This window comes from Microtus ochrogaster, unplaced genomic scaffold (genome assembly GCF_000317375.1).
Source record: "Microtus ochrogaster isolate Prairie Vole_2 unplaced genomic scaffold, MicOch1.0 UNK1, whole genome shotgun sequence".
In the NCBI taxonomy this organism is placed as follows: domain Eukaryota; kingdom Metazoa; phylum Chordata; class Mammalia; order Rodentia; family Cricetidae; genus Microtus; species Microtus ochrogaster.
Window position 1 is genome coordinate 34493602 of NW_004949099.1, and position 14092 is coordinate 34507693.

At 47.7% G+C, this 14092-nt stretch overlaps 1 protein-coding gene and 1 pseudogene across 1 annotated transcript in view; one reads left to right on the forward strand and one right to left on the reverse strand.

The window, feature by feature from the left end:
• The window catches only part of B4galnt3 (beta-1,4-N-acetyl-galactosaminyltransferase 3), a 107680-nt gene that overhangs the window by 32381 nt on the left and 61207 nt on the right, over positions 1 to 14092 (reverse strand). The window contains exons 2-3 of the mRNA XM_005365137.2: positions 2720 to 2823; positions 1088 to 1165 (exon numbers count right to left, since the gene is read on the reverse strand). Coding sequence (XP_005365194.1) covers positions 1088 to 1165; positions 2720 to 2823 — 182 coding nt within the window. The remainder of the gene's footprint in view (positions 1 to 1087; positions 1166 to 2719; positions 2824 to 14092) is intronic.
• On the forward strand, positions 7271 to 7947 carry LOC101993856 (annotated as a pseudogene).

Below are 14092 nucleotides of genomic sequence, written 5' to 3' on the forward strand. Positions count from 1 at the left end.
AAGGAAGGAAGGAAGGAAGGAAGGAAGGAAGGAAGGAAGGAAGGAAGGAAGGAAGGAAAAGACTATCAATGCCTATTAGTAAACAGTATCAGGATGGCTGGGGTTTTCTTTGCTGCGCCGGCTCAAGTGATGGTCCCTGCACCTGGTTGTGATTTGGGTCCCACAGTAACTGTTCTCTGAAGCAGATTCCTAATGCATGTTCCTTTAGGACATTGGTAGCTCAGAATATTAACATGCATTCATGGAAAAGGCAATTCAGGGGCAAATAAATCTGGGATGTGCTGAGCTAAACCAAGCTAAACAGATTTCCCCAGGACTTCTCAGAATCTTTCATATGTTAATGTGAATTTCCAAGAACAGCTGTCATGCACAGTGGACTTTTGATTTGGATATTTTTGTTTTGTTTTTAAGGTTTATTTAACAATGGATTCCTTCCTTCTTGGAATATCTTATGGGACTTAATGGTCTGAGAAAGCACTCTCGGGCAAGTTGTTATCTTTAAGACTGGGCATTGGCAAGGCCACGAAAGCCACGGAACTTCCCCAGACACTGTTTGCCCACCTATAAAGTAAAGATAATGACCGTTACCACCAGTTGGATCTACAATGTCCCTGAAATGCCCACAGGTCACAGCCTACAGTGCTGCTGCTATGGGTGGGAGCTTTAAGAGGCAGAGTCCAAGGGAACCAGGTCCTGCTGCTGGAGGGGATATTAGGACCAGCCCCTTCCCCTCTTTTTTTGCTCCCAGTCACCCCAAGTTAGAATCCTGCTCCTCTAGCTCCACCAAGATGGGCTATGCTACAAAGGCCCAAAGCAACCAGGAGCCAAAATAAACCTTCCTCCTTGTGAGTGGACTGTGTTAGGCCGAGAGATGAGCTAACAATAAGACCACCTTACGGGGGATAGCAGCTGATGAGAGATGGAAGGCGGAGCCTGGCACACAGTAGGCCTGCAGCAAAGGTTTGTGCAATGAGCCCAGAGGAAAACATTTTAATACAGTACAGCAATAATCACAAGAGAGTTTTCTAGATCTCTGGGTTTCCTCTGTTACGCCTGTGTAAAGAGCAGGATCGGCGGAGTTCCTTACCTCTGAAAGCCAGGGGACAGGCTTGTTCCACTTCAAGTAGCTACTGTTCCTACTCCTACTTCGGGAAATTTCTTGGTCCTATCAGAAGAACAAAAAAATGAACGTGGCGAGTATATTGGTGAAAAGTTGGAGATGGGGGCTAGAGAGATGGCTCAGCGGTTAAGAGCATTGGCTGCTCTTCCAAAGGTCCCGAGTTCAATCCCCAGCAACCACATGATAGCTCACCACTGTCTGTAATGAGATCTCGTGCCCTCTCCTGGTGGGCAGGCAGAACACTGTGTACATAATAAATGATTTTTCAAAAAACAAATGGAGATAGGATGGGATATGGGGCTCCTTGAAGATGCCTCTGGGGAAGTAGGGGGTCATGGGACACAGTCCTTGTCCCTAGGAGGCTCGTCAACTTAAGAGATACTTTCATTCATTATCTACACCATATCCCTGAGGAGACTGTCTCAGGCTTCTCAACATGCACTATGGAGGTCTGCTCACATTCCTGAATTTTTCAACCTGCTCCATGAGGAAAAAAAAAAAACAACTGACTCTGGACCCCCTTGGGGCAGGAGCTGTGACTTCTTATTCCCCCAACATCCCCCACGCCAAGTTCTATCCAGATTTGTCACTGATCTCAACAAATGGGAACCCCTCAAAGGCACCCTAAGTCTTCCCTACCCGTCTACAGATTGACTCTGGTTTCACCCAGCTCGGAAGATCCCCATCTGGTTTTGGCTCAGCTGTTTTGGGGGTGGGGTTCCAAATTGGAATGGCCCCCAGTTTCCCTAATCTGCCTCCTGAGAAACACTATAGGGAAATGCTCCATGACAAACCATTCCCCAGCTATTTGCAGGGAAGGGCATCTGTCTCTGTTATCACCTCTGGCACCACGTATCTGGTACTGTCAGCAGAAACAGTCCTGTCCAGGATATGCTGGTTAATAATATGCAAGGAATGCTGTGTGTGTGTGTGTGTGTGTGTGTGTGTGTGTGTGTGTGTGTGTGTGTGTGTGTGTGTGGCGGGGGTGGGGTTGGGGTAGAATAGATGGGAATGGAATCCAGGGCCTCACAAAAGCTAGGCAAAGGCTCTACCACTAAGCCTAGCTTTTAGGATGTGTTGTCTTGAGATGGGCGCCATATGTCTGAAACAGCTCAAACTTGGATAGCTTGGACAATGTGGTAAAAAGCAGAGACAAGACAACTAGGCCCACTGGGGCTTTGAGCAATGGTTCTCAACCTGTAGGTCGCCACCCCTGGGGGCAGAATGACCTGTTTACAGGCAGGGGTCGTATATCAGATATCCTGCATATCAGAAATTTACATATGATTCATAACAGCAGCAAAATTACGGTTATGAGGTAGCAACAGAATGATTTTATGGATGGGGGCCGCCGCAACACGAGGAACTGTATTAAGGGTCACAGCTTTAGGAAGGCTGAGAAAGCATCGGCTTTGAGGATAAGCTAGGTATCGGCACTAATCTAGAACTTAGAGTTAGACTGCAGCCCTCCCAGAAGTCTCTGCACACACCACAGAGAAGCAGATTTCCCTTACAGCCATGGAGCAACCGAGGGCAACTGAAGATCCTGACTGATTGAGCAGCAAGGAGACCAGAAAAAAGACCTGACCGGCCACATACCTTGAAGCTCAGCCTCTGGGGACGATAGAATTGGAGATTGGGATCAACAGCTGGAATGTTCCTGTTGGCCAGGGCCTTGGCCAGTTCTCTCCAGCTGCCATACCCTATGAAAGGGAAAAAAAAAGAGAAAAACAAAGTCAACTTAATTCGGGAGCCCATAAATCTAAGATTAGGGAGGCAGAGATGGGGGGGGGTGCTTCTCTTCTCCTTACCCCACCTTGCAAGGTAGCTATGAAGTGGGCCAGGCATGGGCAGATGCAAATTTAGCCACAATCCACAGGACAGAGGGTGGGAAAGACCTCTGCCTTCCCTAAATCAAAGAAGGAACTCCGCCATGTGAACTGGCTCCTGCCAGTGCTGTGGGACCCACTACAGCATGATTCTTACCCAGCTGCACATGGTGGGTGATTTCTCACAAAAGGCCCCCTCAAGAACTGGCGGCAAAGGCTATTTCCAGGGTAGCAGCAGGGGATTATGGGAGGTGGGGACAAGAGGGTTAAGGGCAAGGAGCACAAGCCTCTCTGATCATTAACCATGGGGTTGCTGGATAGAACCAGAGCTAAAGGAGGCAGGAAAGGGTGAGCCAGGGACTTGGTGTTTGTCAAGCAAATTTAGAGTCCTGAGCTGATCTGAAGGCTCAGTGCGACTCACTGATGTGTGCTCTGGAACCGGTTAGCTTGCATGCATCTGAGGAGGTGAAAAGACAAACCATGGTGGGAGGGAGGGGACAGGAAACTGCTGATGTGCAAGCAAGCATACCCACACAGACAAGGCAAGGAGCTGCCGTGGATAAGGGTGGGAAGAGTCAGGGCCAGTGCTCAGTCTAAGTCACCAGGTGCCAGTGCCTTCTTGCTAATAAAGAGATCGGCTGGGCAGAGCTGCTACACGATAGGCCATGAATCAGAACTGGGAACCATCAGGATAGTTTTAGAGAACACTTCATCCTCACTCCAGGTAAGAAAAATGGGAAAAACGAAACAACAACAACAAAAAGCCCTTAAAGCCAGGCAGGTGCTAGTGGTGCACGCCTTTAATCTCAGCACTCAGGAGGCAGAGAGGTGAATCTCTGAGGTCAAGGCCAGCCTGGTCTACAGACTGAGTTCCAGGACAGCCAAGGCTACACAGAGAAACTCTGTCTCAAAGGGAAAAAGAAAAGGAAAAAGAAAAACTGGGACAAAGGCTGATGAAATGACAAGAGTTACAGAAGGAATAGCAGCAAGGCTGAGATGAGGACATGAGTGGCTGCTTCAGTAGGAGGCCGCTGTGGGGCCGGGCTGCACGAGCTCATGCGAGGCACAACACAGGCACTGCTCAGGAGTGTCAGATTGATGCAACACTTGGGTAAAAAAACTCCAGGTAAAAAAGGAGTTTGACAGTCTCCCTCCCTCCCCACTTGGGAATCAACAGTTGGCAGAAGGCAGAAGTGTCACGGGATCCCTATGTGAGCACCAACAGGGACACAAATAACTGAACAAAACCAGAATAAACAGCTAGGTACAGGGGCAGATGCCTCTAACACATCAGAACTCTAAGAAACTAAGGCAGCATTGGACCAGCCTCAGATACAAAGCAAGACCGTCTCAGCAAAACAAAAACAACCACAGAGTAGAAGCCGTATGAACCAGAAGGTTGACATCTCCTGTGCAGGGGTCTTATGTGCTGATGCTTAGAGGGGTGAGTGCAGAGCCACAGACGGGAGCAGGCCGTGGAGGGGGCTTATGTGGCTGTGGCTCGTGCTGAGGAAGCATCTCGGGCGCATGGTTTCCTGTGAGCCCTTTAAGATGCTGGAGTTAGGCCAGGTGTGAGCATTCTCATCTTACAAATGAGGAAAGAGGAGCTTGGAGTTCTGAGTCACAGATCAACTTGTCACCCAAGATTAGAGAAGACAGTCCTTACAGGCCAGCGTCTGTCATCATTCATGGCTTCTCCCGTGGCCACTCTTTAGCAGGGCTGTGAGGAGTCCTGGAGTCGGAGTCTTGGATCTGGGCCTCGGGTCACTACACAGTCACGCTTACAGTTATGAGAACCTCTGGCCTCCAAGGGCACATGGACAGGCACATAATTAAAAAAATACAAATCTCAAAAAATACCCCCTGCCGAGCACATGTGTGTGTGTGTGTGTGTGTCGTACGCATGTGTGGAGACCAGAAGGCATCGGGTGTGCCCCTCAATCACGCAAGACCTTTGTGAACAGGTCTTGCTATGAACCTGAGTTCATGTTTTCTAACCTAGTCTGAAAGCCAGCAAGTCCCAGCAATGCTCCTGTCTCCATCCCCCTGCATATGTGCAGGGTACCCAGCTAACTACATGGGCGCTGGGACCTGAACACTGCTTCTCATGATTGTACAGCAATAGCTCTAAGTTACTGAGCGGTCTTTCCAGCCCCAAACCCTTGCTTTTAGAGGAATCCTTCTAGCCTAATTTGGCTACAATGTTCTTATGCCTCTCCTTGGCAACTGCTTGGACTGCCTTCCTTAATCCACTTATTGGCTGTAAACCCCTGGCCTCCTGGCTGTAGTCAGAACTGAACTCGGATCTACACTAAGGGAAGAAGTCATTGACACCCCCAGTTCTACTCCTTTATAACTGAAGGCTCTCTCTGCAGCTGAGGGGAGTTCTGTTGAGAAAAAGACAGGAAACTCAGTTAAGTTAAACCTAGTCAGGCCTTCACCTGCAGGTCACAGGTATGTCCACACGGTTCTGATATAACTGAGATTTGGACAGTCAACCGTGCAGGCTTCAGAGTGGCAGGTCTCAGTACATGTGCCTTCCAGCTATAAGGGTGTGAGCATCTCTTTAACCTGGCTCTCTTCATCAGGATAAACAGAAGCATCTGCTCTGTCCCCCAGGCCCGCTGTGAGCACTGGGTTCTATGTGTCTGACTCACACACTGCTTGATAAGCATCTCTTCCTCCTAACTGTCCCAAATTGGGGGTTTAGATTTGAGAGTCAGGGGACAGGAATCCCAACGTCTTTTGAATTGTGTAAACTGCTAAGAGTCAGTAGCTCTGACTCTTGTCTGCTAACCGGCCCGAGAGCAGACAGGACAGCAGGAACTTGGTGTTGGCACAGCAATAGATATGTCCTCTCTGCTCCATGGACTTTGTGGTCCTCTGTCACCTCCCCATGGTTTTGTCAGTGTTCACTGGGCAAACACGCTATGCCAGGCACTGATCCCTATATTTGGATCCTCCTCTTCCCTGCATCTGCATTGCTTAGCCCCCTGGGGACAATTGGAACTAAAGAATGTGCTGATTGAATGACAGACACTTGTCACTTGTCCCCTGTTAAGTGACTCCTCCTGCTTCTGGCTGAACTTCTCCTTCCAAAACACCAGCTGCCAGGGCCTGTTCTTCCTACAGCAGGTGTCACATTGATGCCAAGAGACAGACATCTAGATCTCAGGTATCAGATAGAGCAGCACCCTGGGCCTCATGCTCTGCCCTCACAAAGCTGGGCTATCAAGTTCACCATCAGCCAGAGCTTTGCCAACATCCCTCCTGGGGGCAAGAGAGACTTCAAAGACCTGGAGATGATCACCCTGGCTCTTTGCTACACTATCGCACACATATATCCCTCGGTATCATTTTTCAAAGCCTCTAACACACGCTAATTCCACTGCCTCCTCTCAAATGAAACAACAAAACTGGTACAATTATTAGCCCAAAGTCTCACAGAGAAACGAGAACGCACATGAAGCACCCAGTGCCTGTAACAACTCAATCTCCAGCATCACTTGGTGCTGCAGGTCAGGAGCCTGGTACTCATTTCCCTGGACACTTCATCTGATGCTCTTGTCAATACAGCATAGGGATGTCAGGGCCCTTCACATGGCAGAACGGCAAGGCCCTCACTGCTACTGCAGATCCCCCAGTGTTAAGCATTTTTAACTTAACAGTTTAGGGCTGGAGGTAGAGTCTAGCTAGCACAAAGTGCTTGCCAGGGTGGAGTTCAGTGTAGAGCCTTGGCTGATGGTGAACAAGGTCCTAGGTTTTATCCCCAGCACAACGTGTGTGTGTGTGTGTGTGTGTGTGTGTGTGTGTGTGTGTGTGTATTATGTACATGGTGTTCTATCTGCATGTATGCCTGCAGGCCAGAACAACTTAAGAAATAAAAAGTTATTGCTAAATTTGCATGTCAGTATAAATTCCTAAAGCCTGTTAATAAAGACCCTGAACTAACTGGCTGACCCAAAGCACACTTCCTTCCAGCCAACCACATAAGAATGGTTCAAGGGGGTTGGAGAGATGGCTTAGCCGTTAAGAGCATTGGCTGCTCTTCCAGAGGTCTTGAGTTTAATTCCCAGCACCCACTTGGTGACTCACAACCATCTGTAATGAAATCTGGCGCCCTATTCTGTCCTGCAGGCCTACATGCAGACAGAACACTGTATACATGATAAATAAAAATAAAAATATTTTTTAAAAATGTGTTCAAACCTCTACCAGTACTCAACCAGACTCCTTACAAGCTTGTGGAAATGTGTGTTGCTTTTGCTTCTAAGTGACTATAAGAATGATACTAATACTCTTCGCCCCATCTACTGTGAGAATGAAGACCATGCTCAGCAATCAGACGGTCGACATTCCAGAAAATGTGGACATCACTCTGAAGGGGCGCACAGTCATTGTAAAGGGCCCCAGAGGAACCCTCTGGAGGGCCTTCAATCACATCAACGTAGAGCTGAGCCTTCTTGGGAAGAAGAAGAAGAGGCTCCGGGTTGACAAATAGTGGGGCAACAGGAAGGAACTGGCCACCGTCAGAACCATCTGCAGCCACGTTCAAAACATGATCAAGGGTGTTACGCTGGGCTTCTGCTACAAGATGAGGTCCGTGTATGCTCACTTCCCCATCAACGTTGTTATTCAAGAGAATGGGTCTTTGGTTGAAATCCGAAATTTCTTGGGTGAAAAATACATCCGCAGGGTTCGGATGAGGACAGGCGTTGCTTGTTCTGTCTCTCAAGCCCAGAAGGATGAATTAGTCCTTGAAGGAAATTATATTGAACTTGTTTCAAACTCGGCGGCTCTGATACAGCAGGCCACAACAGTTAAGAACAAGGATATCAGGAAGTTTTTGGATCGTATCTATGTATCTGAAAAGGGAACAGTGCAGCAGGCTGATGAGTAGACCTAAGTTACCAGTTCCAGAAACAAGATCCTGAATTTTAATATGATTTGGGGTATCTTTTGGGACAATAAAAGACTTGTATTGAAAAAAAAAAAGAATGATACTAATAGCTGCCAACATTAATGAGCACTTAATATATGCAAAGCATCGTGCTAGGAAGTATGGATTTGGCTTCTGGGTTGTTTTGCTATTATTTTTGGAACAGGGTCTCACTATGTAGCCATGACTGGCCTGAAGCTCTCTATATAGCTAAAGTTGGCCTTCAACTCATAGAAATACACCTGCCTCTGCTTCCCGGTTGCTGGAATTAAAAGTGTGCACCACCCTGCCCACTCCATGCTGAAAGTTTTATTTCACCATGCAAAGACAGAAGCGATGAGCACACAGGCACACACATCACTTCACCGTGAACAACAGGGAGCCCAGTGGAGACCTAGGGAATCTGCTCCAGCCCTGTGATGGCGGAGTGTCAGCCCTGGGCGGATGAGTCACCTCATCTCTATCCACACTCCATTTCTTACTCACGTGGAAGCTGACAGAACTGAATACAGGCAGCCCAGCACAGAGTGATGTAAGACTATCCCCTAGTAAAGGCTAAACAGTGCAATAGGCTGGTTACTTAGCCCTTCCCTCCTCCCTAAAAAAGAGAGGGAGGGAGGGAGGGAGGGAGGGAAGGAGGGAGGGAGGGAGGGAGGAAGCTGACAGCTCTATGTAGCAGCAGGGAGGCTGAAGGCAGCCCAAGAATGTTACCAGGAGAGATGGAACCGGGGAACGACCTGAAAAGGGATGGATGCACAGGGTTACCATGGCAGGCATAGACATCTTTACACTGTTGTTTCCAGGCTTAGGGCTGGTCTCCAGTAGAAAGGGTTTTCTCCTTCTCTAAACTACAGGGGGAGGGAGACTTTTGAGAGGTGAAGATCTGGCCCTCCCAGGACTCTGGAAAGGGTATGAGCAGCCTAGGAGGAGGGCTAGTTCGCCTGTTCCACAGGACACCACAGATGGAAGAGCCAGGATGAATATAGATTTCAAAACGAAGCCCTGGGGCCTGCACAGAAACACATTCTCCAGAGACCAAAAATGCAAAGGGAAAAGGTGGTGAAATGCAGCAGGGCCGAAGAGACAGCACCCTCGACCTGAATTCGGCACCAAAGAGACAGCACCCTCATCCCTAAATGCAGCGGTGCTGAAGAGACAGCATCCTAGACCCTAAATGCAGCGGTGCCAAAGAGACAGCATCCTCGTCCCTAAATGCAGCGGCGCCGAAGAGACAGCAACCTCGTCCCTAAATGCAGCAGCGCAGAAGAGACAGCACACTCGACCTGAATTCAGCACTAAAGAGACAGCATCCTCGTCCCTAAATGCAGCGGTGCCAAAGAGACAGCATCCTTGTCCCAAATGAAGCGACCAAAGAGACAGCATCCTCATCCCACTAGGAAACAAGAGGTTGCCAAGGAGACCAGAGGTCATGACATTTGGGGCATGGATTTACAAGAACTAGCCCTGAGTCTCAGGATGAAACAGTTCTGTCCCTGGGGAGCACTTGAGGAGAGAGCCTGGGGAGTTAGTGTCTTCCGTGAGACAAAGAAACCATGGCTTGAGGATAGCAGCGTCTAGCTCAGATCAAAAAATGGAAGCAGCAAGTCTCAGACAGGCATGGATAAAGCGAGGACCTGTCACCTGGGAGATGGTCTTCAGGGCATGCCCAAGGCTCTGATGGCAGAGTCTTTCCTTCCTGCTCTCTGATACCCCAGGAAACTTGATGCAATAAAAATTATTATTACTTTAGCCATAACAATTAACATGTATGAGTTCACACACACACATACACACACACACACACACACACACACACACACACACACGTCTACTATAGAGGCCTGCTATATTTATATTCACTTGGGTACAGATAATTCATTTTCCTTTATTTTTAAAAAATTAGTTGTAATTTCTAATACATCAACTATATAAGCAATCCTCTTTTGTAGTTCTTAATAATCTATGATATGGGGCTGGAGAGATGGCTTACACCTTTAATCTCAGCACTCAGGAGACAGAGGCAGGCAGATCTCTATGAATTCAAGGTCAGCCTGGTCTACAGAGAGAGTCCCAGGACAGCCAGAACTATGTAATGAGACCCTGTCTCTAAAAGCACAAACCACAACAAAAACAAAAAAGAGCACTGACTGCTGTTTTAGAGGATACAGTTTGGACGCCCGGCATCACACTGTATCTTACGACCATCTGTAACTCCAGGGTATCCAAGATCCATACCATCTTCTGGCCTTTGTGGGTACATATGTGGTTCACAGACATACACACTGGCAAAACTCACACACATAAAAATAAGTAAATCTCAATAAATAAGCAAATAAATATAATTTAAAGAAAACAATCTATATGACACCACAGAGCCCAGGGACCCAAAAGCACATGAATGGCAGTTTTAGCAAGAACAGGCTAAAGTATAATTAACATTGGCTTATACCTCTTGGGTAAGAGGAAGAAGGGAAGGGCAGGCCTGGCAGAACCAGAGGCTTAATCAGATCACAAGCACAGAAATGTCCTTCAAACACTGCTGCACTATCTTTCAACATCGCTTTTCCAGGCTCTGACACTTTTTTAAAATATTCAGTTTTTCTTTAACAGGTTTGTGTATATATAGATTGAGTATGTATATAGCTTTTATGCTTTGACAGATTCACATATGTGTAGACTGAGTATGTAGATAGCTTTTATGCTTGGACAGGTTCATGTATGTATTCTCCAAGTATGTAGATAGCTTTTATGCTTGGACAGGTTCATGTGTATCTAATGAACATTGGTCATTCTTTTTACCTCCTATTACCCTCTCTTATATCATCTTCTCTCCTACTGAAACCTTTCTTCCCAACCTTATTTTCATGTTTTCTTTTACATATATTCATACATACATATTGTTATCTTTCTTTTTGAATTACATACATGTTATACAATGTATTTTTATTTTAGGCTTTTTTTTTTTTTTGCGACAGAGTCTCATCACCGTCACTCACCACCATGCCAGCTTATATGACACTAAGAACTGAACCCAAGGCGTCATGCATGCTCATCAAGCATTCTATCAACTGAGCGACATCCACAGCCCAGATTACTCCCATAGGAAAACAAGGTTTACAGGGCTGTTTGGTTGTGGGTGGTTGATCCTGCTAAAAGCCACAAAGACAGTTAAGTGACTGAAGCATGATCTGAGCCCGGGACAAAAGGTTGTGTTCTCAATTCTATTACTCCCTGTTAGTGTGCACAAGAGCTTTCCCTTCCATTCTCACGACTGTCACCTGGTACGTGTGCCCATTTCACACCCATTCACCAGCCCATCCCTGTTCTCCCACCGTCTCCAAACTACCTTTTACTGATACCACGTGCAGACACTCGCCAGACCACTTCCTTTCTCTTTCTGATTTAGTTACTAGTTAACCAGTATCTCTCTGTAAGTGCCAAAGAAATGCAGCGGAGGGGGGAGGGGGGAAAGGGGAGAGGGAGGGGAGGAGGGGAGGGGAGGAGGGGAATAGAGCCCCGAATGGATGGTCCCATCATCTTCGACTAGCCAGAGAACTAGACAAGAGCATTTGGGCAGTTTGCTGCCCTCTTCCTGCTCTCGGCACCTTCTTCCCAACAGAAATAATGCAGTGTTTGTGTTCATGATGGGCCCTGGGGATCACTGGTGGCTGCCCAGCTCATCAGGAGGAGGGAAAATCTGAGGGCTGAGGACAGTAGGGAGGTGGAGTCCTAAGGTTTCCCTGGTTCTGCCCAGGAACAGATGAGCACAGGTGGGCTCTCATGAGCATCGCCCCTGACAGGCCTCCAAGCCTGCTCACAACCAGGCCCAGGGGCCTGAAGAGCCGTCAGCTGTACCCCCAGTTTCCCGCCAGGCTGGCACCTAAGCTGTTGGAATGGTTGTGGCTGCAGGCAGGCTGAGGCTTGCAGCTCGTGACATGGGAACTGCACCTACCGCCCTTGTGGGTGCTGCCTAGAAGGGGCCGAAAGAGAGCATCTGAGCCAGCGCCAGGGATGCACCTGCCCTACAGCTGCTACTCACCCAAACAGCCAGAGAGAAGATAAAGCCAAGGGTGCAGATGAGGAGAAGAGACAGACAGAAAGCTCGATGTCCTTCTATGTGCTGCTGCTGCCCTGGGAATACGGACTTGACTTTACACAGCCCAGCTCAGTGAGTTTCCAGTCTTCAGGCAAGTGTGATGACGGACACAGACTCCAGAAGGCAGGGCCCAGCCTGGGTCACCTTGAGGATATCATCATTCTCACTAGCATCATCTCAAAAATTTAAACAACCCATAACATTCCAGGGGCCATCTACTAGTCAGGGCTATGACAGTCACAGTCCCATGCAAGGGGGATGTGAACTTAAGACCCTTAAAGAAATGGAATATTTTTGGGAAAACCAAGAGCTGACAGAGTCCTGGATTTTGAAGACTGGCCCGTAGCCTGCACTTCATTCCTCGAGGGCTCCTAGGCAAGAGCCACTTAGGTTCTTTCAGGACCCTGTGATGGGGCTGACTTTTCTGAACCCACGAGGTCTATTGCTGTGGAATAGTCCTGTACACTGTGAAGATGTGCTGCTCTTGTTGGTTTAATAAAGGGTCAGCTGGCCAATAGCTAGGCAGGAAGAGGTTAGGCGGGAGAACCAAACTAAGAGAACACTGGGAAGAAGAAGGGTGGAGTTTCCAGAGGAAAAGGATGGATAGAAAATCAGGTAACAAGTCATGAGTCACATGACAGCATTTAAATTAATAGAAATGGATTAATTTAAGTTGTAAGAGCTGGATAGTAATAAGTCTCTGTGTGGTTACTTGTGAGCTGAACAGCGGTCCTGGCTTCTTCTTCTTTTTGGTTTGTCAGCCAGAGTTTCTCTGCACATCTCTCGCTGTCTTGGAACTTACACTGTAGACCAGGCTGGCCATAAACTTGCAGAGATCTGCCTGCCTCTGCCTCCCTGAGTGCTTGGATTAAAGGTAGGCACCACCATTGCCTGGCCAAAGATATTCTTTAAGGAAAAAATGTAGAACTACCCTTTACCTCCCTGGGGGTCTTTCAAGTAGGGAGTTCAGGGCTACAGTAGTAGGTATTTGTCTAACGTGCAGAGTATAGTTAAGGATGATCGATCAGAAGCCTGGGGAAATTGAGCAAATGGACCAGTGAGCTACCCAGTCACCAGATATTTGCTGAACACCTCATCTATACTGAGTATGAACCCTACTAACAGCTGGATAGAGAGAAAAGGACATTTAGTTCTTTCCATTCCGAGGGGATTATAGGGTAGGCATCCATGGTTACTGAAAAGACCCACTTATCTAAGAACTTGGAAATAGCCTTCTTGGTCCTCACACTTGTGCCCACACACAGGGCAAGTGCACACCAGTTCTACTGGATGCGAGCTGGGAGACACAGCAAGCTGGGCTCACTAGATGTTGATGACATGTTGCTCAAGGATTTTCCACTTTCAAAGACCCAGGCAAGGCTATTAGCAAATTTTCTGTAATTAAGAAACTTGTCTTCATGGTCCTAATAAATCTAGGAAAAGCAACAAATAGGAAAACCCTGACTCTGTATAACAGCAACGGAGGAATTTCAACAAGAAGATCACTAGATCTCAGAAGAAGATTTAATGATGCCCACAGAGGCTCTGGAGGGCATAAGACAGAATAGTAGCTAGTTAAAAAAACCTGGGCTCGGGGCTGAAGAGATGACTCATCAGTTAAGAGCACTTCCTGCTCTTTCAGAGGACCAGGTTTGATTGCCAGAACCCACACTGAATGGCTCACAACCATCTTTAATTCCAGCTTCAGGTCTGATGCCTCTAGCCTCCACAAGCGCCTGTATGCATGCACACATACATACTCACAGATACATACACATAGGACTGGAGAGACGGCTCAGCCGCTAAGAGCATTAGACGCTCTCGCAGAGGACCTGGGTTCAGTTCTCAGCACCCAGGATGGGACCCCACAACTACCTGCAACTCCAGCTTCAAGGGATCTGATGCCCTCTTCGTGCCTTTGTGGGCAATGTACATACATGTGGCACAGACATACATACAGGCAAAACACTCGTGCCCATAAAAATAAAAACAAATCTTAAAACTAAAAAGCATGCGCAGGGCGTTGGTGGCGCACGCCTTTAATCCCAGCACTCGGGAGGCAGAGGCAGGCGGATCTCTGTGAGTTCGAGACCAGCCTGGTCTACAGA